The following is a 27,055-nucleotide window of genomic DNA, read 5'->3' as shown; positions in this document are numbered from 1 at the left end:
TTCTTCATCTGACGTAAAATTGTTGTCTTGGAAGACATTGTTCTTAGTTGCTATAACATCTGCTAGGAGGGTTTCAGAATTGCAAGCCCTGACCATTCGACCTCCTTGTATTCCACAAGGATAGAGTCTCTTAAGAACTAATCCTTCCTTTCTCCCTAAGGTATGTTCAGAACAGAATTTAAATACAACTATTGAATTACCAGTATTCTTTCCAAATTACAGTAATAAATCAGAATATAGACTACACCAATTAGATGTCCACAGAATTCTCCGATTTTACCTGCACAGGACTAAAGATTTTCAGAAATCGGATCAATTGTTTGTTTCCTTCTCAGACAAAAACAAAGGCTTGCCCGTCTCCAAGGTCACTCTGTCTAAATGGCTTTCAGACTACATCTCATTTGCTTACAAAAATGCTGGGAAATAACTACCTGCTAAAGTAAAAGGCCATTCACCTAGGGCAGTATCAGCTTCATATGCCTTTAGATCAAAACTCCCAATTGATACCATTTGCGCAGCAGCTACTTGGGCAAGACCTCATACCTTTGTTACTCATTATAAATTGGATTTGGCCTCCTGGGACAGGTCATCCTTTGGGTCCACTATGCTGAAGAGTCTCTTTGCTTGAGCCACCCGGGATAAAGGTGCTGGGGACGCTGTCCTATCCAGCAAGAATTATGGTGAGATAGGACTACATAACATAAAGAAGTTATGTACTTACCGTAACGTTCCATGTTTGTAGTCCATCTCACCTACATTCTTGCGTCCCACCCTCCTTCCCCCTTCCTGTATCCTGGAGGAACTGGTGGACTATCCATTATGCTGTCTGACCTTGCTGTAGTTGTCTGTCCACATGGCATAGATATTATATCAAAGTACCTTTGTTTGTATGTACATAGTTATTGATAGCATAATTACTATTATGTATAAGAGCACGAACGAAACCAAAAACCAAGTGAACGAAAAAAACACAGACTGGCTGAAGAATAAATCACTTTACTTCGAATAAATAAATAAAATAGTACAAGCAAAAGCTGATATCCAAAAATAAGGTAAGCGCTTTCGTTTGTCAGTTGCCAAACTTTTTCAAACAACCAAAACATCACTTCCTGTTGCTTAAATACTCCAATTTAGTGATGTAATAATTGCTGGAACTGCGGAACCTTAAAGATGCAGTGTTTCCTAAATAGTATAACAATAAACAAATAACCGTAACATTTTATAAATAAACTATTACAATCTATCAGCACGTGAAACATTATCGTATCAGCAAATGACATTCAAGACATTCATAAACATAATAAAGTGACCCATTTAAAAGCACTTATGTACATTTGATAAAGTTTGTGTATGAAATAATGTTGTATGAAACTTTTTTTAAAAATGACATTAACTTACTGTGATAAATAACCTACAAAAACACTCTATGCCTAAACAGTCTCCATTACACGCGCATCTAAATTCGACCTTTTGTCAACAAATAAATAACGTCCACACTACATGATTAGCTCTATTTTAACAATGACTTTAAAGTAAGAAACCTTATGACAGTTTCATCCCAATAAAGGTGGCAATTCCAAAATAAATGTAATGTAACCAAATGGTGCCAACCTTGTGAGTGAGCCAGTAAGAATGTATGTATATGTATATATATATATATATATATATATATATATATATATATATATATATATGTATAAAGAGGTGTGTTGAAACTAGATGTATCTAAAGGGGGTGTGTATTAAAAAATATATTTCCTTATATTAATCAACTAAAAAAACAACGAACGAAGGTGTTGTAATTAAGTACTATAAATAATGTGTGTTTAATTGATGAACTAACGTAACAAAGTTCTAAAAATAATTGCTGTTGTAATAAAATATATGTATAGAAAGCTAATTAATAACATTATATGATATCTTCAATAAAATAATGAATAATATTAATTAATACAATGTAATGTAATATAATAATAAATATATAAAATTGGTGTAAATATATATATATATAAATATATATATAAAAATATATGAATATATAAATATATGTATATGTATACAAATGTATAAATATTAAAAACAATCTAAAAAATAAATTATATAATCTTTCAGGTACTAAAACTATATTTAAATATGTGAAAATATATGAAATATATGTAAATGTCCAAAAAGATAACCTGTAAATAATTATCTAGTAAGACTTTTTAATTTTAAAATACTAGCAATAGAAATGGCATTGTTCAATCCTGGCCAATTATGTGCATTAAGTTTTATTTGCCATTGTAATTCTAGTTTTTCCAATAATGGTTGCCATGCACCACCCCTGGCATCCAAATTTAGAACACCTAGGGCAACGAATTTGAAAGAATGGGATGCATAAGTAATAACATGTCTAGCTAAGGCATTCATTTCATTGCAATCACGTATAGCTCTAATATGTTCTCCCATGTGGTCCTTCAATTTCCTTTCCGTTTTACCTACATAAAACGCTGTGCATGTACAACATAAGGCACAATATACTATCTTTTCACTAGTACAACAAACTTTTTCCTTTATCCGAATCTTTGTGCCATTAATTACTAATTCGGTGGTTTCAAACACATAACTACAATATTTATACCTACCACATTTATACATTCTCCCTTGTTTTGTGTTGTGTGTTTTCCATACATTTTTTCAAATTAGTACCTTTTTTGTACACTATTGATGGATTATAATTGAAATACTGGTGTAAAAATGGATCAGCTATTAAAAGTTGCCAATTTTTTATGAGTATCTCATTAATTGAGCCACTGTCAGAATTAAAGGTAGAAATAAAACTTCTAGTGAAATTTTTTAATTCACTGGTAGTTTGAATGTTAGAAACATTATACTTGGAATAAAACAAATCAGAGGTATTTGATTGTATATTAGTATCATCCGTATTACTAACCTCTATGGAATCTATAATTACATTGTTCATCTGATTCAATAGAGGTTTGAAATATGAATTATCACCTTTAGTTATTATTTCTACCATAACATCATTTATCAATCTATTAGGATACCCTCTGTTTTTGAACATTCCACATAAATTCAAACATTCAGATATAAAGTCATCCATGTTACTAATCATTCTTGCTGCTCTGACAAACTGGCCTTTTAGAACCGCTCTTTTTTGAGCATAGGATGGCAACTATCGAAATGCAAAAAACTATTGCTGTAAGTCTTTTTTCGAAATATTTTTGATATATATCTCTTGTTATTATAATCTTTTTCTAATAAGACATCCAAGTAAGCTATTGTATTTTTATTAAATAAACCTGTAAATTTAAAAAAAGATGTGGTTGAATTAATATAATTTAAAAATTCATCTATCCCTTCTTTATTCCCGTTCCATAAAATAAATATATCATCTAAGAAACGTAAGTAAGTTTTACAATGAATAAAACATGGAGAATTAAAAATAAACTTCTTTTCCCATACACACATTACTATATTTGCGTAGAGGCCTCTGCAAGGAGATCCCATAGCTACCCCTTCATTTTGTAAATAAATGTTGTTGTTAAAAAATATAAAATTATTTTTTAAAATAATATCTATTAACTGATCAAATAAATTAATACTATTTTGAATTAGACCCTTTTCCGTCAAGTATAAATTTACCCATTCCATTCCTAGTTGATGTGGGATAACGGAATATAAGTCTTTGACGTCTATAGTTAAAAAAATATCATTTTCATTGTAGACAAAAAATCCCAAGAATCTTTTAATAAATAATTTTCTGCATGTATATATGATTTTAATTTATTATCAATAAATTTTGCTATTGGATTGGTAATAGAACCCATTTGTGCAGCAGCTACTTCGGCAAGACCTCATACCTTTGTTACTCATTATAAATTGGATTTGGCCTCCTGGGACAGGTCATCCTTTGGGTCCACTATACTGAAGAGTCTCTTTGCTTGAGCCACCCGGGATAAAGGTGCTGGGGACGCTGTCCTATCCAGCAAGAATTATGGTGAGATAGGACTACATAACATAAAGAAGTTATGTACTTACCGTAACGTTCCATGTTTGTAGTCCATCTCACCTACATTCTTGCGTTCCTCCCTCCTTCCCCCTTCCTGTATCCTGGAGGAACTGGTGGACTATCCATTATGCTGTCTGACCTTGCTGTATTTGTCTGTCCACATGGAATAGATATTATATCAAAGTACCTTTGTTTGTATGTACATAGTTATTGATAGCATAATTACTATTATGTATGTAGTTACTTTCTTGCAAACAAGATGTGGGGAATTGCCGTGAGGCACCATGGGATAGGGGATAGCCTCTAACCAGTAAAAGCTCATGAGCTTTAGTATCGGCCGAGTTGGAGCCAACCCATCCAGCAAGAATGTAGGTGAGATGGACTACAAACATGGAACGTTATGGTAAGTACATAACTTCTTTTTGTACCAGATGGAGCTAAGGGGGCATGTCAGTATTCTGGAGCATTCTTCGATAGTTTCAAGTCTTTTCAGGAAGTGGAATTGATTAAGATAAAACAAAGGGTATAGCTGTAAAATGTGCTCCAACACATGAATTGTTCAGGCAGTGCCCATATTTATGGATACATGATAAGGGGAAGTACTTAGGGATTCTGTTGTGGTGGGTGGGGATATGTGGGAAGAGACTGGACAGAAGATAATGCAGAAACTGGGGAACTGGAGGCTGTTGTTTGTGGATGTACATGGCAGGATACAAGCAGTGAACATGTTGTTGGTCCCTTTGGATTTATACACAGGTCACGCATGTTTTTGTTAACTAGAAAATAAGTTGTGAATAGTAATTAATGGGGAGTTAAAGGATTTTTTCTAGGGGGAGGAGGGGGAGAGTTGTTTGAGATAAGGTGGTCCTTCTGATAGAACAAGATGGTTTGGCATTACCTAATTTGAAGGGATGTTTTGGAACTATACAGTTAAACATCTTACACATAGCACAAGCAAATAGCTATAATTCAGGGTGGAGGGGGTGATGATGCGAATAGGCAAGAGAGGGCTAGAATTTACTGGAGAAAACTGACAAATGAACCAGTGTATGGGGGCAAATAGACAGGGAAAGGTAATAGAATGAGAAGAGGCCAATAATGCATTTAGACTGCAGGCTAGAGACTGTCTTCCCTGTCAAAGAGTAATATCAGAATATAGGCAAAGAGAAAGGGAAGGGAGATCCTAAGTGTAAGACCAGTACTGGTAGATTTTTAATTGAATCTAGAAAGGAAACTTCTGTTAAAAAGGGATAATTAGTAGGGGATATAAAATATTGCCGATAACTATAGGAATCAGTTAGAGGAGTTTAGAAAAGGTTGGGAAGAGAGATTGGATAAGCAATTCACAAATAAAGAATGTGATGATCTATGTATGTCTCTCAAGTATGCAGTGAAGTTTAGAAGATTTGGGAGTTTTGCTTGGAATTGTTTGCATAGGTATTTTTGTACCCCAAGCAGACTCCAAATAATTTTTCCTCAGGTAGATTGTAAATGTTGGAGGTGTGATGGGGAAGAAAGAGGTAACTGGGAACATATTTTCTGGGAGTGTAATGAGTTGGTAGACTTTAAAAAAATTCCCTGCAGATGACTGTCAGAAATATTGTGTGAGCAAATCGGTGTAGCTAAGGAAAGTATTATTATTTTTTTTTTTAGCTGAGATACAGTGTCTGAATTGCCTAGACATTGCAAGGCCTTGCTAAGTTTAATTCTGGTGGTGGCCAAAAGAGCAATTACTAGAAAATGGAAATCAGAGTCTAAACCAACCATATCTGAAGTAGTGAATATAGTAACAGAGATAAAAGAACTGGAAGTGGAAACTTTAGAAAAGGGTAGGAGCAAATTACAAAATTGTGTGAACAATATATGCAGAATAATGTTTTGGAGGAGGAATGATGTTTAAGGGAAGGCCGGAATTAAATGACCTATGTAATGTTCAATTGACAATGATTGTATAAAAGATTATATGTGATGTATAATGTTTGTAACTGAGAATATATCATTATGGTTTGTTTTCATTTATATAAATGCATGGTTGCCGATATCATAAGTGATAATTCAGTAAAGATGATAAAAATAAAGGGCAGACAAGGTGTATGATCACAGACAGAGGTCAGTTGGCTCATCAGTATTCCGCAGATGAGGCCACATGATTTAACACTGCAGCCTTTCAAGACTCCCTTCTGCAGGGTGCTGATGCTGTCCACACACAATGGTTTTGCTACACAGTCAGGCAGGGAACACTGTGTCCTTGCACCTTTGTTGATATGCAGTGAGGAAGTAGGAATGGGCTGTATACACAGGATGCTGTCTGACCACCAGTCACATTCCTGGACCAAGCAGTCCCTTTGTGGATAGGGTCAGTTGGTGTTTACTGATGCATTATGAATGTTTACTGCTACTCCAGCTGTACCTTGGAATCTCTTCTGTTGATTATGGAAGGCTTACAGTGACCTCATTGCTTCCCCGCCAACTCCAAGTGCAGTAACTTTGTCTTCCTCATCCCTTCACCATGGTGGTATTCCAGGGAATGATCCATCTGGAAATGACCCCCCAGGACTCTTTTATGTATTTTCTGCTTTTTGCAGAAATTAATTCAGAATGCTAGGCAGAACAAGTCCAGTGTTACAGTCATAGCTTCATTTGTTTTGACAAGAGTGAGTTCCTCTTTTCAGGCCTCATCTTCTGAAGAAACCTACACATGTGAGGCCCTTAAGAACCATTCTGACCTGCCGATCAAACAAACCTCATGTGGACATTTGCTCCCTATTTCTAACTGCATGGTTACTCCAGTTTCAGTAATAGTCAGAGAAACTCCATACCTCACCAAGGTAGTCCAGATACTCATATATCAGTAAATGGACATGTTGTCCTATAAGGGCAGCTTCTAAAGGTTTGGATTCTTTCACATTCTGTTCCATTAATGTGGATTACCTTCCTCAGATCTTTGACATATGATTGCTATTCCGTTGCTACTGTGCACTTTGCTGCCATTTCTAACTTTTATCAATATTCTGACAGACATCCTGTCATTAGTATCCTTGAAAAAAGCACTTTTTTCAAATGTACATTTTTATCTATCATCTTATTAAGGATCCTGTCCTTCCATGGAATTTGTACTTGTTTTAGGGACATTAACCGCTGCAGCTGAGCATGGTACATGCTACATGCTACATATCATGGAAGCTGTTTTTTTAATGGCCATTATTTCTACTAGAAGAATCTCTGAGTTGGAAACCATGTGGTTCAACGGTCACTTATACAAGCCTCACTCTGTCATTTAACCTGCCTGAATACTTTTTTTAAGGAGAAACTATGTTGCACTAGATAGATGATGAAGCTTTTATCTGGGTAGAGCCAAATCTTTCAGGAAAGGTTCACAATTGTTAGTTTCCCTTTTTCATCAGAAAGTGGGCTATAAGGTTCTAAAATTACTGTAGCTAGATGGTTGCCTGATTGCATTATTTTTTTTTTAAGAAAAATGCAGTAAACTTTTGTCTTGTGTGCCTAGAGCTCTTTCAACAAGGGCAGTAGCGACCAGTGAGAAATGCATTGTTAGATATTTGTACAGCAGCTGTGTGAGCTTCACTGAATAATTTCATAAAGCAGAGCAAGTTGGATATCCACATCTTGATTTTGCTTTGAACCACAGCTTTTAGTAGTATGTTCCTGTGAAGGTAACCACCTAGGATTCCCAGCCTAGAACTCTCTCCTGTTGTTGAAAAGGTTAGACCTCCTTACAGAATTTTTGATGCTAATAGATAACACTGGACTGTACCAGTGTGTTTGAGAAGCTCCTGGATTGTTACGGCAGTTGGGCAACATGTAGGAGCTGCTGCGTATCCTCTTGGTCACAACTCTCAACTTCTTTGCTCAATAAACAGGGGCAAAGCTAAAATTAGTGGGTAGAAAACTTTACTCATACCTCTGAAGTGACCTTATTATGAGGAATGTTCCTCATCTTGAGTCTTAAAAAGTCCATATTCCTCACTGTTTCACATTTGAAGGGCATGTTGTGCATTCATTGTTAAGAATTATTCTAATTAGCGTTATGGACAACTGACAGATATTCTCAGCAGTAATGAAAAGCTTTTTACTTTTATCATATTTAGTGTCAGTAACAGTTTGGGAACAGGCTGAGGAGACTCTGGAGAGGTGGTGATATGCTCTAGAGAGGAGAGGAGAGGAATGAAGGTCAACAGGACTAAGACAGAATATGTGTGTGTGAATGAGAGGGAGGATAGAGGAATGGTGAGGATGCAGGGAGTAGAGTTGGTGAAGGTGGATACATTTAAATACTTGAGATCAACAGTTCAGAGAAATGGTGAGTGTGGAAGAGAGGTGAAGAGGAGAGTGCAGGCAGGGTGGAGTGGGCAGAGAAGAGTGTCAGGAGTGATTTGTGACAGACGGGTCGACAAGATGCTTGTGAGACCAACTATGTTATATGGGTTGGAGACTGTGGCACTGACAGAAAGACAGGAGTCAGAACTGGAGGTGGCAGAGTTAAAGATGTTAAGATTTTTAAGATTTGCATTGGGTGTGGTGAGGATGGACAGGATTAGAAATTAGTATATTAGAGGGTCAGCTCAGGTTGGACAGTTTGGAGACAAAGCCAGAGAGATGAGATTGCATTGGTATGGACATTTGTTGAGGAGGGATGCTGGGTATATTGGGAGAAGGATGTTAATGATGGAGCTGCCAGGTAAGAAGAAAAAGGAAGGCCTAAGAGAAGGTTTATGCTTGTGGTGAGAGAGGATATGCAGTTGGTTGGTGTGACAGAGCAAGATGCAGAGGACAGGAAGGAATGGAAACAGGTGATCCCTTGTGGCGACCCCTAATGGGAGCAGCCGAAGGAAAAAGAAGAACAATTTCAGGTGGTAATGGTGAACACTGGACTTTGGGTAACCACGTTACTCTGTATTCAGGATTTGTACTTACACATGGCCCACTGTTCTCCATTATCGACAAATTACTGCATTGCACTGGTAGCTAATATTTCCATTAAACCATATTTTCTTGACATCCAGTCTTGAGCTACCACCTCTAGGGACCACAGTTTTGACAAATTTGTTTTTGTTTCCTACTTCATAAATCATCTTATGTCAGGCATGGCCCTGCTAGTATCCTTGTCATGTGTGAAGTACTTTTTAATCCCATAAGCAGTTACTAATTGTCTGTGTTAATGTTTTGTGTAGTAGGTTTGATATTTGAGTCATCCATTCCCAGTACTGCTCTCCTACTAGGAGCCGAGGTGTCATTGCATTCATCTGTGCATCACCCCCAACTCCCGAGAACTTAAAATTATGCTGAAGCCTCCTCAGCAGAGAATTCTGACAGCATACAAGTTTTACCTTGATTTTCACTTTCTGTATCAGATTATTTGCATAACATTAAGTATTAGTTATCAGGCATTCTGTGAGGATCTGTCCTAAAATGTAATTGCCGGGAGTGAATGATCCATCTCCCATGAGAAGCATTCGTTGTTGGTACATGTGAGTTGTAACCTGTTGTGTGCTCACTTATGCTTTTAAATGCAAAATGGCAAACATTAAATATGCAGTCTTCTTTCAGCATAGCAAGACATATTTGCAGTAATACCTGTATTCTTTTACTTTCCTGAATAATAGTGGCTGATTTTAAGATGACACTAAAATGTATCTTTCCTTTTTAAGAAGAGTCTGATTTCTAAGATGAGAGAATAAGAAGTATTTTCTGTGTACCTTTTTATATATTTTATTATAGGTTGCTGCATTGCACAAGCGGATAGCAGAGATTGTCGAAGTTGCAGCACAGTGCAGTGTCAACATTGTTTGTTTTCAAGAAGCTTGGAGTAAGTACCTGAGATAAATTTAAAATATTTGGACTTTGTTGTAGCTTGTTCATAGGTTCTTAGGTTTATAGGAGTTTACTAGGCTAATGGCCCTAGGGCCTTTACAGGCCTAGCTATGTTATACCCATGTTCTCTAATTGAACTTGATTAGATGGTTGTTATTCGCAGAGCTAGTCTATGATCACCAACAACTGTCCCTGTCTGTGAATGACATAGGTGCCACCCCTGAGGTGACTTTACAGTCTCCCTTCCAGTTGTCTAGGTTGCGCTTGAAAAGGGTCATTGAGGAGCTCTGCTTCATGTGAATTGGGAGTTTATTCCAGAGCAGCAGCACTCTCAGGGAGATATATTTGTCTCTCTAGCATGTTCAGTTAATGTTACAGGCTAGGTTGAGATCCCTGGAGTGAGTGAGTGACTCTTGTCCCATTTGATTTGCGGATATGAGCATTTCCATTAGGGCAGGGTCAGAGACTGCTCTGTAGGCCAGGCACAAGTTGCCTCTTAGCTGCCTGTAGAGTACAGAGTATAGTGAGAGGGCTTTCAGTTTTGTATGTAGGTCATATTTTGGAGACCCTGAATTTTCTTGGCGAGAAACCTCTGTGGTCTCTCCAGCTGCTGCAGGTGTCTAGTAAGGTACATGTAAAAGGGAGCATTGTCCTCTTTTAGTGGTATGATGAGGATCGAGTACAGAGGAGTTATAACATCCTTAGTGTTGGATGTGATGCCCTTATGCAACATAGAAGGCTTTTCTTCCACTGTGGACAGACGATGATCGAAGTTTAAATTGCTGTCTACCTGTGTTCCCAAATCTTGCACCCCTGGGTTTGAGCTTGGGGGGGGGGTGCTGTCAGCTGTCAGTATTGTAATTTGCAGTAACTTCCTCTTTGCCATAGGGGATAATAATGCACTTTTTTGCATTTAGTTTTAGTCCTTGGCTTTTGCACCAATCATTTGTCTGTGTTAGCCCCATTTTGTAATATGTTAACATTGTTTAGGGACTCAATGATTGCACCCAGTTTGCAGTCATCAGCAAACTTGGTAAGTCACAGGCCATCTACTTTCACCTGGACTTCTAAGAAGTAGATTCCAAACAGTAGAGGGCCCAGCACAGATCCTTGTGGTATGCAACTTGTAACTGGTAGAGGTGGAATTCCCAATTTTGAAAGCATGCGTTCTGTCTGTGAGCCAGTTGGCTACCCATCTAATGACGTATGGGTTAATCCCTGGCTGGAAGAGTTTCTCAATGATACCTGAGTAGGGTGTTGTGTCAAAAGCCTTGACTAAGTCAAGATAGGTGGTATGTACTGTTTTGCCTTCATCCAGGGTGTGGTGACATTCTCAAAGAAGTCCACCAGGTCCAGTAGGCATGATCTACCCTTCAAGAAGTGAAACTGGGTCAGGTCAAGAGTTTGAAGGTCGCCTGTGTCCTTGTTAAGGTCCATGATGATTTTTTCCATGGCTTTGCAGATAAGGGTGGTTAAGCTTATGGATCTGCATTTCCCATGGTCGGTTCATGGACCTCCTTTGTGCAAGGGGATTACTATTGCTGTTCTCCACTCTGCTGGAACAAATATAGTGCTCAGGTTGAGGTTAAAAAGAGTGCTAAACTGAAAATAAATAAATAAAGTGTTTTAGATTGCTTAGTAAGCAGCCTGGGATGTTATGTGGTCCCATAGAGGTTGTGTTTTGGCCATGGAGAGCATAGATATGATCTGCTCTGTGGAAATTTATTTATTTTTTTGATATTTGTTTACTGGGAGTGTCCAACTGGACTAGAAGTCCATTTTCAGTGTAGGCCCAGGGAGAAAAGCTCCAAGAACAATACAAAGATCAAGAGATGTACAGTTCAAAAGATAGCAATACAATAAAACATTTTGATACTGATTAATAGTTATACAGTGAAAAACATAACTAGCAATTGTGCTTAAAGATGGGATACAATGAATTAACTAGTAGAAAAATATATGTACAAAAATTTTAAGAAGGTTCATTTACAAAAAGAACAGAGAGGAGGAGGAGAAAGAAAAAAAATTGGATGTTAAGTTTCTTTTCTAGGGAGTGGAGGAGGTGTCGTGCTCAGACAGAAGCTAAGCATGGGCAGAGCCAGGTCTTGGATATATGTTGTCTCAGAAGCTATTTAAAGGTGGTTGGGTTTCTGGTATTTATTATCTATTGAGGTATGGTAATCCATATTTTGGCAATTTTATTAGCATATAGTGAGTCTCCGTAGAAGTTATTTGATTTTGGGATTTTCAATAGAGATTTATTTGAAGATCTTAGGGTTCCATTATTGCAGTATGGTTGAACCAGGTTTTGTAAAGCTGGACATTTCTCAGACTGGTATATTATGGTGTGGGCAGTTGTTATGTGATTAAGGGACAGTAAGTTGCGTATCTCTAGCTATTGTAGTTGATGAAGTGCAATACAGTGGTGGGATCTGACTGGGGAGTTAGTGGCGAATTTGGCAATTTTGTTGAAACAGCTCTGTAGTTTAGCTAGATCTGTTTTTTTTTTTTTAGATTTGCTTTGCCAGAGATGGTCTGCACCTGTCACCCCTGGGATTCAGGTTACTGACTGAAGCTCTTGCCTCCCCTATAGTGCCTTTTTAGGCAAGGTTCAAAGGACAAAACCACCACCGTAACAGATACAAGCATGCAAAAATCTGAAGGTAATGCTACTCAATGCTAGAAGTCTAAATCTCAAAATGCACTCTCTCGAGGCACTCCTAAAAATGGAGAACATCAATATCTGTGCAGTAACTGAGACCTGGTTCAAGATTCCAGAGAGCACCCCTGCAATACCAGACTACAACTCTTACCACACTTTTCGGCCACCAAACCAAGACCGAAACACTAATGGTGGAGGAGTGTCCATATTCACCAAGGATATTCACACCTCCAGGCTAGTTGCCCAACACAATGCATCTGAAATTTTCCAGGTGTGCAACTAACACTAGGTAAGACTGCAATCCAAATTGTAGCTTTCTACAGATCCCCCACCATGCCCCAAGATTCTCACTACACCTTTCTAAACATACTGGAAAATATTAAGATACAATCAAACACCCTAATACTGGGTGATTTTAACTACCCTGCCATTAACTGGGAAAACTACTCGGGTACCAACACCTTTTCCCAACGGTTCTTGGAATTCATAAATTCCAACGCCCTGGATCAACTAATCCATTGTCCCACAAGGGGCTCCAATATCCTAGACCTGGTCATTACCAACATGGGAGATAGATGCTCCACACCAGTGGTCACCCCCTCATTAGTCAGATCTGACCATAAGCAAATCACCCTTGGCATCCACATCCCACCCCCACCCCCGCCAGTACGGACACCTCCATAAAAAAAATCTCCAAAGCCAACTTCATGCTACTCAAGTCAGAAGTGACAAACTTCATGACACCCATGCAGACGGGAGCTGAAAGTTCGACTGCTGAATCCCTACACTAAGGCACTGTACGAGCACATCCTCTTGTGCATGAATTGTGCCATCCTAAATAGAACCAAGACGCTCTTCTCCAAAAAAAGGAAGCCAATCTGGTTGTCTCCTGCCATAAAGAAAACTATACAACAGAAGGAAGAAACTGTTGCAGAAAAGAGAAAAATCCCAGGATGCAAAAAATTCCCTTACCAGCCTCAATAAGAAGCTGAGATCCCTTATAAAGTCCTCCAAAGCTAGTTACGAAAATAAAATCGCCAAAGATTCAAAAGACAATCACAAGGCATTCTATAGTTATGTCAAGAATCTAAATGGCAATGCTCAGATCTGCTCTGAGCTACAACAGAATGGCATTAAATATACTGACCCCAAGGATATTGCCAATATACTGGCAGATCAATTTAGTGCAAACTTCACCCCCCACTCACCCCCTAAAGGGCCCATCTCAATACCAAAATATTGCCAAATTCCGGTAATCATGGCCACACAGGTAGAAAATGCACTCTCCAAAGCTAAGAATACAGCATCCATGGGACTAGACAGCATCCCAGGCTGTGTACTACATGAACTACAAAATGAACTGGCACCTCACCTAAGTGTCATGTTTAATCATAGCCTCACCTCAGGCTTCGTGCCCACTGAGTGGCGGACATCTACAGTTATCCAACTCCACAAGGGGGGATCCGTCTTGGATCCTGGGAACTACCATCCCATCAGTCTGACAAGCCTGATCTACAAGGGCATGGAACGCATTATCATGGAACTTATAAACAAAGACATTGGCAACCTTCAAAGACTGGACCCCACCCAGTTTGGGTTCGTGAAGGGCCGATCTTGTCTCCTGAACCTGATTGACTTCTTTGAATCAGTCTACAGAGCTGTGGACGAGGGTAAGGCGGTCCACACAGCCTATCTGGACCTTGCCAAAGCCTTCGACACCATCCCCCACTCTGGAGTCATAGATAAACTTACTAAGCTGGGTATAAATCCCTACGTCACTCGATGGGTTGCCAACTGGCTTACTGACAGAACCCAGAGTGTAAAAGTAGCCGACTCCAAATCCAGCTCTAGACAAGTGACAAATGGAGTACCTCAGGGTTCAGTCCTGGGATCGCTCTTGTTTGGCATCTACTTCTCTGAAGTACAGGTCAACACTAAGGGACTCTGGCTAACAAAGTTTGCAGATGACTGCAAACTGGGAGCCATTATTGAATCCCCAAATGATGTGGATATTCTACAAAAGGGCCTTACAGAAACAGATGCTTGGTGCCAGAGCCATGGGCTCAAGCTTATTGCCAAGAAATGTATAGTTATCCCCTTTGGGAAAAACCATGTGCCCATGAATTACCACATAAGTGGCAGGACACTAAACACTGAAAGTGTGATGGGAGACTTAGGGACACAGGTGGACAGTGGTCTCACCATCGATAACCACATCGCCACAACAGTCAGGAAATCCTTCTATGTGGCACACCTCATCACTAAGGGCTTTTCATCCAGAAAAAAGGAGGCCATTGTCCCACTGTATGCATCTCTCATTAGACCCATTGTAGAGTACAACGCCCCGTTTGGTATGTACCTCCAAGACATCTGCAACAGCTGGAAAAGCCACAGAAATACCTCACTAAAAGAATCACAGGCCTAAAGCAGATGCCCTATGCTGACTGTCTAAAAAAACTCCAGCTATACTCTGTGGCATATTGTCTAATCAGAGGTGATCTCTGCTTAACATACAGGGCCATGTCAAACCCTGAGCTGTTGGACATGCTCCACTTAAAGAAATCCCAATCCCTCAGAGCCACGCGCTCCAGGGATCTAAACCTTGTCATCACAATGAACAAAACATACTGGAGGGATAGGTTCCTGACTAAGAGAATTCCCATATGCTGGAATAGACTGCCCATACATGTCAAGCAGAGCACCTCCTTGGCCCTCTTCAAAAGGAACCTTGACGATTGGATGGGAGATAGGAAATTCACCCCAGGGATCACGTCAGTCGCCCTGCTAGACAGGGGTCAGGAAAGTAAATATTGTGGGAAGAAATATCCTGGGAATTGTTATGGCCAGGCTTGAGTGTTAGGGCCGATAGCGTATTACCAACCTATGAACCTATTTGTGAGTGTGGGGAGAGCGTAAACTATAGTGGATAGTAGATGTGCTCTTGGGATGGACTGTCTAGTTGAGTTTGTTAGGAACGATTTCACTCTGTAAAGTGTCTATTTTTATCTGGGTTTTCTTGATGACTTATGCTAGGTGTTTGTCGAATTTTAGGTTTTTTTCAATGATAACACCTAGAAGTTAACTGTGTGAGACTGGTTCAATGTTGGTTTCGTTTGATGAGTGGATGAGGAAGGGGAAGTGTGGACAATGGATTTGTTATTAGAGAAGATCATTAGTTTGGTTTTACGAGGGTTAAGAATTAGTTGATAGTTTGTGAGAAAGGATTCGGGTAGGATGACTACAGTGACAGATCCAGGTGCTGGAAAGGTGTGTTTTAAGAGCTTTCTTAAACTCGTGGACTAGGTTGATATTTCTGAGGGTCATGGAAAGCTTGTTCCATGATAGAGCAGTGAAGTAACTGTATAGATTCTGGCCAATATTTTTTTTAGGTTTATGTGTCTGTAGGAGATGTTGGTCAGAGCTTCATAGAAGTTGAGGGGGAGTATAAAGGGAGACCAGTGAGGAAATGTTAGAACAGGATGAGGGCTTGTTAAGGACAGAGTAGATTATGAGAAGTTGAGTAGGCTAGAGCTAGTGAGGAAACTCCAGCCAGCTGAATGTCCTTTGGGCATGACAGTGGTGGGATTTGGAAGGAAGACTGGTGGCAAATCGAGCAATTTTATTATAGGTGATTTTGAGTTTGGAGAGTTGTAAGACTGTAAGTTTGTAAGGATTTGAGAGGTATAGAAGAGGTTAGGGAGAAGGTATGTTTGAGCAAGTGAGATTCTGGAGTCAGCTGTTAGGAACCGTTTGTTTTTGTAAAGAAACCCAACAACCAGTTTGTGCTTCAGTCAGAAAAATAAACAATCATTAAATGTAAAATTTCACATGGAGTTTAGAGGTAAGATGAGCCAGTTTTCAAAGGTAAAAGGGGGTTAGCGGCTGTGCATGGTAGCAAGTAAACACAGGTATAAAATTAATTGTAGGGATGTACTGAGTTATTACCAAATAAACAAATGTGGCTGTACAGTAAAGACAGTAAGGGAGGAGTGAGTTGGGAGGAGAGGGAAGGGTGCCACGGTGATGTGCTGTAACTGAACTTGTTAAGAGATGTCTTATAGGTAACAAAAATCAAGTGTGAACAAATAAGCTTTACTGTTGTAGCTTTGGTACAGCACTGTAATGGAGACATGAGTGTGTTGTTAGTGGTGGCACTCCTCTTGCTGTCTCAGAATGCTGGAATTCAGCTTTGGTTTTGAGTGTAGGACCTAAGGAGAGAGTGTGACAGAGAGAGAAGTACAAATAGGGTATGGACAGTCTGCACAGGGAGCGGCGTATGTAACGGCACAATTTGGTAGGTTCTAGGAGAAAGCAGAGTGAGGGAAGAGGAGAGAAAAAAAAGATAAAGCAGGGTGAGAGTAAAGGGAGAAAGGCAGGGTTTGTGAAGGGAAACCCAGTTACAAGGAATCCATCACCAGTTTAACTTAGAGGGGTAAGAGAGAAATGGTTGAAGGGAAACCCAGTTACAAGGAATCCATCACCAGTTTAACTTAGAGGGGTAAGAGAGAAATGGTTGAAGGAAACCCAGTTACAAGGAATCCATCACCAGTTTAACTTAGAGGGGTAAGAGAGAAATGGTTGAAGGGAAACCCAGTTACAAGGAATCCATCACCAGTTTAACTTAGAGGGGTAAGAGAGAAATGGTTGAAGGGAAACCCAGTTACAAGGAATCCATCACCAGTTTAACTTAGAGGGGTAAGAGAGAAATGGTTGAAGGGAAACCCAGTTACAAGGAATCCATCACCAGTTTAACTTAGAGGGGTAAGAGAGAAATGGTTTTGAGTTGCAAGTGAAAACTGGTACCAAAGGGAAATAAGGACAGGGGTAAAAATGGAAAGGAGAAAAGGTCAAGCAGCCGTAGGAGTACCCCAGTTAGAGCAGGGGTATAAAGGAAATCACAGCTGGAACATAGGAGTTACAAGAGCTACATCAAAACCTGTCTGGGCTTCAGTATAATCATCAATAAGTACATTCAGACAAGATGACATTGTATAACTGTTAGCAGTAACCTTGAAGCAAATGTTAACAGCAAAATAGCAATCCTTTAAGTAAATTACATATCACAATGTGGTCGACTGCTGTGCTCGTCACTGGGATAGCAAGGGTTTACCCATACAGCTTCAAAACAATTATCACCCAAAATGCAGTTAGCTGTAAATACTGTTTAAAATTCAAAAAACAAGTCACAGTGCAGAACTGTATGTACTAATGTCGGCTACAAGATCACATCGGCAGTAAAATGCCATGTTGCTAGTTGGCTCTAACATTAATACAGCAATGGGTAGTTAAATGGAGAACAGATTAAGTACATACACATAAGTTGTAATCAGAAATATCCAGTCACATCCTAGGAATATCATCTTACAAAAAAGCTAAGTTTAATAGCCACTCTTTCCTTTCTGTAGGGAAGCTAGAGTGGGCTTGCATGAGATAGATAAACATGAGACTGATGAACCGTTAAGTCTGAATTACTTTGTTCTAGTTTAGTTATGGGGTTGTGAGATTATTGTGTAGGGTTTGAGATGTTTGTTGTGGGAGTTTGGGGCCTGGGTTCGGGTGTATGTCACCACTTTGCTTTAGTTGTGTTGCTTTATGTTGGTGTGGATATGGACGTTTGGGTGTGTGTTTTGTGTTTTATTGCAGTAAGTATAGAGATGTAAATGGTTGTACATATCTGTATGTGAATAGCTGTATAGTGGTTGTCTTAAAGATTTGTAGTGTTATGAAAATTTTGTATAGTATGTGTGTGGTAAGATGAGGTTTGGATAGGTAGGTGGGAGATTGTTTAGAGTTAAGTGTCTTTGATAGTTGGTGGAATGGTAGCCTATTGTGAATAACATTGTTATGATTAAGTTTGGGAATAACATCTTTAAATACTGTAAGGTAGTGGTAGACATGGGGTAGTGTGTTGTTAATGTTACTTCTGTGGTGTAGTACTGGTACTGGTTCTTGTTAGGGTAAGCTAGGATTTTGACGTGTGGAGTGTGGGAGGGTGTCAGTTATAAGTGGTGTAGTTGCACGGTTGTATGTTGAGTAGGCATATGAACAGAGAGGAGTTATAGTGATTGAGTTGTGGTGGGAGGGGGAATGGAGGAGATGATGTAATGGTGTTGTGATTGGTTAGTTTAATGTTTAGATGTGGTTTATGGTGCATAAGGTTAGGGGTATTGGGATGGGTGGGATTTTGGGGTGGAGATACAAGGTAGAATACTAGTGTCAGGTATGCTTTGGGGTATGGGTGGTGGGGACAGAGGGGTGAGGTATGTGCCAAATCTGTCAGCTAGCAGGTTGGCAACTTCCTCAGGTGCAGTATGAGAGGTACCATCCAATATGTTTGTCACACAGTTGGACGATCCCTTTTAGATTTTGGATGTAACTAATGAATGCCTTATGATTATCCTTAGCTAGGGATGCTAATTTAGCTTTGTAACTAGCTGTAGAGACTTTGCAGGACGTCTGATTTGCTTGTTCAAGCTGTGGAGGGTTTTGTTCTTCAGCTGAGTAAGTTTTCTTTTGTTCATAGACATCAGATTTTTTTTCCTTTTGTTATATAACCTGTTTATACTTGAGGTCCACCAGGGTGCCATGCTTTTTGGGAGGACTTGATTTTGATCCTGTCCGGTACAGCTACATCTGTACAGTTGTTTATGTGGTTACAGAGGGCATTTGTGTACTCCTGTGCCTAGGAGTCATTGTTGGCTGTGTTAGCAGGGGATTTGAAACTTTTTATACATCGCCTAGTAGGCTGTAGTTTGCTTTGGAGAAATGTTTCATTTTTTTTTTCAATCCTGTGGGGGTGTCAGGTCTGATTGTCACTTCGAATGAGACAGATTTGTGGTCTGACCTTAGGGAGGGCAACACACAGGGGGAGGTGCAGTGACCCCTCCTCCCCCATGTTAGTGAGTACTAAATTTAAGACATTTGAGCCCCTTGTGGGGATGCAGGCTAGCTGTTACAAGGCATTTGTATTGACAATGTCCAGGAACTTCAGAGCGAGCATGTTTGTGCTTGTGTATGTCACCCAATCAGTGGAAGGATAATTGAAATCTCCCATGACCAAAGTGTTTGGCTATATAATGAGGGACTCTAGTAAGTCCAGGTAGGCGGTTTGCTTCTCTTGGTTCATGGTGGGGGACGTGTAAATAGCAATGATGTGGTAGGGTGTTTTACCTTTTGTTGGCTGGACCTGGAGTAGCTCAAGAGAGTCGGACTGTTAAACCAGGCTCTAGGTGTATTTGGCTTTAATGAAGATGGATACACCTCCACCTTTGGTTCTTTCATACTCATTTTGGGAGTCTGAACATGTGGAAAGCATTGTAGCCTTGCACGGCCAGGTGCACTCTGCAGCTTTGAACCATGTCTCAGTGACTGCACAGACATCAGCATCTTCCAAGGTGAGGAGTGTTTCCAGGGAGTCCAGTTTCCTGTTTAGGCTTCTAGAATTAAGCAGCATAACCTTGAGTTTGTCTCAAGTGGATTTTTTTATGTCGGAAATTTTGTTGTTTTGACATTGCTTAAAAAGGCACTATGGGGAAGGCAAGCACCTTTGCCAGTATCTGAAAGCATAGGTGAAGCACATCTCTGGCAAAGCAGCGTGATCTGTCAATTATGTCTTCCCAGACTGACAGATATGGATCCACCTGGATTGACACCAGAAGCTTAGCCAGTTGTTGAAGTCAGTAATTTTTTTGTCTATATTGTGACCTCATCCTGGATGAAGGTAGAGGGCTGCTTAGGGCTAGGGACATACCTACCTGGGATACATGATCTGAGAGTTCAGTCGTGTCTCTTCATGTAGTCCAGAGAGGTACATCTCAAGTCATTCACCCCAACATGTACTATGACACAGTTGTGACAGTAATTGTTGTTGAGTAACTTGGATGTGTGCGAAATTTGACAGATCCTGGCACCTGACCATGACCTTCTCCTGTGTGGTGATGGGGACATCTGTGTGTCTCACAATGGAGTCGCCTATGAGAAGGACATTTGGTTTTGAGGTGTCTTGCTTTACAGGCTTATTTGCTGAGACACTGGTGTGTGTTTTTATGTGTAGTGGATTCCATTTGCTTTGCAGTGTGTGCAAGTGGTTTGCAATTGGGAGGATTCTGATCTTTTGGAAGGCTCCTATTGAGTACCTCTGTGTATGTGAGTTTGTGTTGTGACCTTGTTTTGTGTGAGAGGTGAAGTGTGTATGCTGACAGCCTGTTTGATGTGCAGTTTGTTGTTACATGAGAGAATTGTTTCTAAATTCATAGTGTAATTACATCTCTCACAAAGGGCATTTGTTTGCTTTAGGAGTAAATGGTTGTCAGTATACATGAGGCAATTGCTACATTGCCACAGGATGCCCATGTCAATCAGGCTGGCCAGTGAAATGGTTGGAAACTGACTGTCCATTATGGCAGGTTTTTATCATAACTACAATTGGGGAGTGGGCTATTTTGACCAGATTTTAGGAATAACAAAGGGGCTTTATTCTGTTGAAGGCTAGGAGTGAAAACTATGGCAATGCTTCCTAATGAGCAACTGAGTTTTCCGCAATGCAGCAGGGAAGCTTGGGAGGGTTCACTAACAGATGGCTAGTAGAAACTTTATTTCAAGGCTTTGGCATCTGTAAAGGGCACCACTGAACCCCGTTGCACAGTACACAGCTACGTGCAAACACAAGGCTTAAATACAGGTGAGATTAAACACTTTTAAGCTAAACTGCCAATAGGAAAGCACACAGTGAGCTTTTCTTCAGTAATCTCCAACTTAGATGAGGCTCAGACTACACATTTCTGCCATAGGCATGTAGGCAGGGCCCTCCTAATGTAAGATGGTCGGAATAGTGCTCAAGTGTTAACAATACAGTCTGGATTCAGCAAATCTGAACCTAGTCTATGCTGTGTACCAGCTACTTAAAGCAACAGAACGTTTTTAAAGTGCAAAAAAATACAGTAAAATCGACATAATGAGGCAGCAAAATAATAAAATACAGTCAGCAAAGTTCAAAAGAAACTCACAAGGTACTTATTTTTTTCGATCTTAGCAGTGAATGCTTTGGATTTCAGCAGAATCTCTCCAGACCTCTAGCAAAAGTTGCCAAATGTTGAGCAGCTCTGGTTAGATAACGTGCAGTGATACTGCCCTCTCCACAAACTGGCAGATCTTCTAGCAGCTATGAACAATGAGAGACTATGAAGAGCATTACAGTTAATTTACTGTGTACTTTATTGAATTGCCAAGGAGTATATCTTTGACTGTAATTCTTAGGAGCATAAGAACAATACTAGGCAAGCAATCATGGGGACCATAAGATGCCTAGCTAAATACACCCATATGTGGACACACTTGAAAGATCTTACCACCATTTTCAGGCAGTTAATAGCACTCCCTTCCCAGATAGAGCAGGACCGTACATGATAACGCAGAGGTATATTTGTCTTTGTCAATCCAGTCATCAGTACTCACCTTGATAATACCTACGGTAGTATGTTTGACTTATGGTGGTAACTTATTACAAAGGCTGGGAATACTTTGAGTTATGTACCCATCCCTCCAGTAAGTTTCCTTTATATGATGTTGATTTAGGTCCCTAATGTGAGTAGTCATCAGACACCAGTCATCAGACATAGAGCCAGAGGACAGTCACACATAAAAACATAAACTGTCTCCTGTTCTGGGCTAGTTGTAGGAGCTCCCCTTTTTTCCAGACCCTGTAGGAATGCCATAGGTAAATGTGTCTTACTGACTAATCTAGAATACAATCTCTGTTTTATTACTGCATCCTGTAAAAGAACTGCATCTACCATTCAAACCATCTCAAATGCCATATGCAAATTCTTCACATGCTCCTCAACAAATGAATACTACTGCTAAATCGCTGGAAAATCTATCCGTCTACCTGTGAAACAATATGCTAACTTTCTATTCACTTGTCGGCTGTATGAACTTATGAAGGATGAGACTTCTCCCCACTAGCCTCCAGACTATTCAGAGATTTACCAACATACAACCTTAGAAGTTATACCCCTTAAGGTCTTCCCCTCTAACCCTCCCCCCCAGACTGCTTCAAAGACTATGAAGCAGATTCAATAAGGCCTACGTGGTCTGCTAAGACTGTGTGTGCATCTTGGTGAGATGAGCACACAATAGAGCACCATTTTGGATTCAGTAAGTGAATCTACATGGTGTATAGAGACGTGCAAACACGGTAAACACTGTGGTAAGCTAATTACAACATAAGCAGTTAAATTGTATGCTGATCAACCAATCCAAGAAGGAGGAGCTAGTCAGCAAGCTATAAAGCAACCTTGTAGATTCAGTGCTGGTTTTCCTTGTGAATTCTAAAACCTGTTGGAATACAGCCACAGAAAGGAGTGAACACAGAAGCAATATAACAGGCTGCTATTGCTTTAATTCATGTGTATGTGCAATAGGCCGAAGTCTATGCTGCTCCTGCTGCTAACAGACCAAGGCCAAGAAGGAGAAGTGTTTTTAGGCCCTGGTTAACTTATCACAATCTGCATGAGGTGGAAATTGCAGAGTGCTACAGGGTGGAAACACACTACAGGAACTCTGCAACCTCTGTAGTCCTCAACTCAGACCAAGGGCAAATTGAGGAGAACCAGTACCAGTGGAGATACAGGTATATGTAGCACTTAGAATTTTAGCTACAGAGACCAACTGGGGACATGCTGGAGGTTTCACAGGTGTCAGCATCCAGGATCTGCCATCAATTCCTGAATGCTATGCTCCAACATGCCAGTGACTACATATATTTTCCCCGTACACCTGAGGACAGAGCCACAGATATGCAGGGGTTTACCTTGTAGCACACTACCCTGAAGTACCAGCTACCATAGATTGTACACATATAGAAATCAAAGCACCACCTTGGGAACAAGGAAAGGTATACATAAATAGAAATGGCTTCCACTCCATTAACTGCCAGGTCATGTGTGACACTAAGGCCATCATCCGGAATGTGTGTGCTGGCAACCCATGCAGTTACAACAACTCACATGTCTGGCATAACTCCCAACTGTATGAGATGTTTACTAGGGGTGATATCCTACAGGGTAATTTACTGAAGGATGCAGGTTATGCACTGGAATCGTGGCTGATGTTGCCCATCAGAAGTGCACACAGGCCAACTGAAGAACACTATAATGGGGCACATGCTCAAAGAAAAAATATCATAGAGCGTGTGTTTGGGCTGATGAAATCATGGTTCTGGTGCCTAGATACCTCTGGGGGAGCCCTGCAGTACAGTCCATGTACATGTACTGAAATCTTCAGTTTCTTTTCCATGCTTCACAACATCATCCTGAGAAAACAGCTTTAGCAGGATCAACAAGGGGAAGGGGCACCCATCCCACCACCACTGACAAAATCACCACAGTCACATGCAGGTGAGGAGTCAGAGGGGAAACCAGCAACTGCTGTGGGTGTAAACATAGGTGTGCTCAATATGCCCTCACATTGGCCAAGAGGCAGCACATAGCACTCTCATTCACCACCTAACGAGCTAAAACCTTCATTCTACACACATACATACAGTAACATTGATGTCAGGCAACGGCCGCAACCTTTACCTACCCATGTTATGGCTGTGTACTCCTAGTATCAGACAGACTCAACTCTGAACTAAAACTATAGCAACTGCCAGATTTACAAGGTAAGCGTTGAACCTGGGATAGAACAAAAAATATATAATAATACAAATACATAGCCTTGAATACTGCGTGGTAATATAAGTAACAGGTGATTGATTTTTACAGCAATGACTTCAACAACACATGTATATATTACCAACTTTTGTCACTTTGAGGGTAGTATTTTGAAATGACCTTAATAATTAGTTTTAACCTGATCTTTTTTTCTCAGTCTTCAACTTGATGAATGTCAAACCCTCTACTATGTAAATATGTTTCTAGTAGTAGTGTATTGTTTTTTAAACTTTGTAGTCAAGTTCTTGATGTTACTCTCCATCATCAATGTATTTTATTTTATTAGCTTAATGGAGCGCATCTTCCTGGGCCTCTACTGAAAATGGACATGTAACCAGTTAGACTAGCCTGGTCAAAAATGTAAAATAAAATAAAAAAATAAATAAAAACATGCGACAGCAGTGACTTGTGAATATGTCTTCTATCAAGTAATAGGCCTTAGGCATCAAAAATTCACACATTCATACCTCTCAAAAGTACTGATGTTCAAAGAATGTTCTCAGTTTGGCCTCATACTTTTGTACAGGCAAATCATTAAAGAGGTAAGTTAGAAATTAATGACACACATTTCAGTTTCAGAATTCATATCCCTTAGAAAAATCTTAAAAATAGTGATGCAAAAACTGTTTGATTCTCTCACCTGCCTAACTTTGTAAGACCAAAATATTTTAAAAGTCTCCCTTTTGTTCAGATTTTGTCCTAATATGGCTTGATGTAGCTTTGCTGCTGTGGGAGGATGTACACATTACAAAAACCTGTAAGAAAGCAGTACAATTAGCAGAACAGCATCGCACACACAGATACACAAAGCACTAGGTCAGCTATGCACCCTGTGCATCAGACACAAAACTTATGTATCCCTGAATCCAAAAGATAGAAAATAAGGATATGGCACAGTTATCATCATTTGCAAAGGTTGTTGTATGTGTGTGTGGGGGGTGGTAGGAAGCTTAGGCTGACACAAAAGGTAAGTGAGTGGAGTAAGAAAGAGAAATAGACATTTGGATAAAATATCAAATGGCCAGACAGAATGAGCTTTAAGCTTCACAAATGAACCATGTAACTGTTTTGTGTGTGTGTGTGTGTGTGTGTGTGTGTGTGTGTGTGTGTGTGTGTGTGTGTGTGTGTGTGTGTCTGTATGGGCACTCCAGATGAAATTGGTGTGTGAGTGTCTGCAAGAACGCAGCCGAGCTCTGTGTCTTGGTGTGTCAGAGAGGTGTGAGCTGTGCAGTGGCAGTTCATCGTTGTCGCCTCCGATCATGAGAACTGGTTCTGCCAGGAGTTGCATTGGCATGTCCACACCCATGGTCAGCTGTACTGCTGATACCTGAACGTGACTGATGTCTGCTGGATGAGCGCTCCCCATTAGTACGTCCGGGACCAAGACCCCATGGCCTGCCACATCTGGGTATGGACTCAGGGGGAACATGTTGGTGAAGTCCTGCTCCAAGTGCGCCACCTGCAAGGTAGGCATGGTACTGCAGCTGCTGCAGGTGAGACCTGGGGGGGGGGGGGGGGGAGGGGGAGTATAAGCTGAAACAAGGAATATACCAGAACTTTAGCTGGAAATAACTAGTGTCAGAAGCATGCATTGATACTGTGTCCAGCAGTGCACCATCATGTAAAAAATGTGCTACCCCTAGCTGGATGGTTTACACAATTCCCCACCTGCTAATCCTGCTGGGGTTAGAAAGTATTACTAGGGACTGGGGATGTGAAAAGTCACCGGAGGAATAGGAGCCAGACAGTGTTAAAAATCAACATTTTATGCTGCTTGCATCCATCATTTTGTATGCTGGCCCATCTTTTTTGAAGTCTGTATTTTATTTTTCATCCACTAAATTACTGTGTAAGGTACATTTTCAAATCCCATGGCAGGTTGCTAGGTTAGTACTAGGCTAATTGCCCTTGTGGGCCATTTTAAGTTAAGCCAGTTAACCCACGTGAGAGTCAAACCCTGCACCTTGTGTCTGTAAGGCAAATATCTTAACCTTTATGCCAACCTCCCTCTAGTAAACCATTTTTTACCAGTTCTACAAGTCTTGTTTTATGCTATGTTTCGTAAGGAATCATATTGATATACTTGCTGGAAAGTAATGTCAACGCTAAAGATCACTGTCGCAACAAGTAATGATGGTTCATTGTATTGTTTGAGTAGTGGCAGCTGCACATCAGTGAACTAACCCATTAAACAGGTATAAATAAATTAAATGTATTTCAGTCAGACATTTTAATATGTTTTTCTTGCAGCCATGCCGTTTGCTTTTTGCACTCGTGAGAAATTACCGTGGACTGAATTTGCCGAGTCTGCTGAGGATGGCCCCACAACCAAATTCTGTCAGAAGGTATTGCCTAGTGGTAAAGTGTCATGGACAGTAATTTGTTTTCATGTAAAAAAAATTGTAAAAAAAAATGCACTGCTTGTCAGTTCTAGTACAGTACATAGAATATTTTTTTGATTTGCAAAAGAAGAAATCAAGGTAAAAAGTTGCTGTATCCAACCAGTCTGAACATTATGGCAAGTAATCGGCTATAGGTTGGAGAAGGCTTTCTTGTGTACATCCAGTTAAAATGATTAGTGATAAGGTGACATGTTCTCATGCAGTGGTTTTGATACTGGGTTTATTTGTCTTGCATATGAAGGTGTGAATGCTTGCTTAACTGGCTAGAGAGCTTGGTTTTGCTATTATGTCGTCTTTTTTGGAAGGAGAAAAACATAATTTGACCCACAAAGATATAGTTTTAGGTTCTGGACTAATGGTGAAATGTGAATAATTAGATGTTCTTCGTGTTTCACTGTTGCAGTCATTGCATTTGGGTAATCTGCTGGCAGGTT

At 40.1% G+C, this 27,055-nt stretch overlaps 1 protein-coding gene across 2 annotated transcripts in view; it reads left to right on the top strand.

Annotated features, from left to right (window-relative positions):
- The window catches only part of UPB1 (beta-ureidopropionase 1), a 1,115,631-nt gene that overhangs the window by 176,130 nt on the left and 912,446 nt on the right, over positions 1 to 27,055 (top strand). For both annotated transcript variants that reach the window (XM_044068825.1, XM_044068826.1), the window contains exons 3-4: positions 9,751 to 9,838; positions 26,470 to 26,564. In XM_044068825.1, the coding sequence (XP_043924760.1) occupies positions 9,751 to 9,838; positions 26,470 to 26,564 (183 nt within the window). The remainder of the gene's footprint in view (positions 1 to 9,750; positions 9,839 to 26,469; positions 26,565 to 27,055) is intronic.

Source organism: Protopterus annectens, chromosome 4.part0 (assembly GCF_019279795.1).
Source record: "Protopterus annectens isolate FY-2018-M chromosome 4.part0, PAN1.0, whole genome shotgun sequence".
NCBI classification, from domain to species: Eukaryota; Metazoa; Chordata; order Ceratodontiformes; family Protopteridae; genus Protopterus; species Protopterus annectens.
The sequence above is the reverse complement of the archived record's forward strand: the minus strand, read 5'-3'. Positions and strand labels throughout refer to the sequence as shown.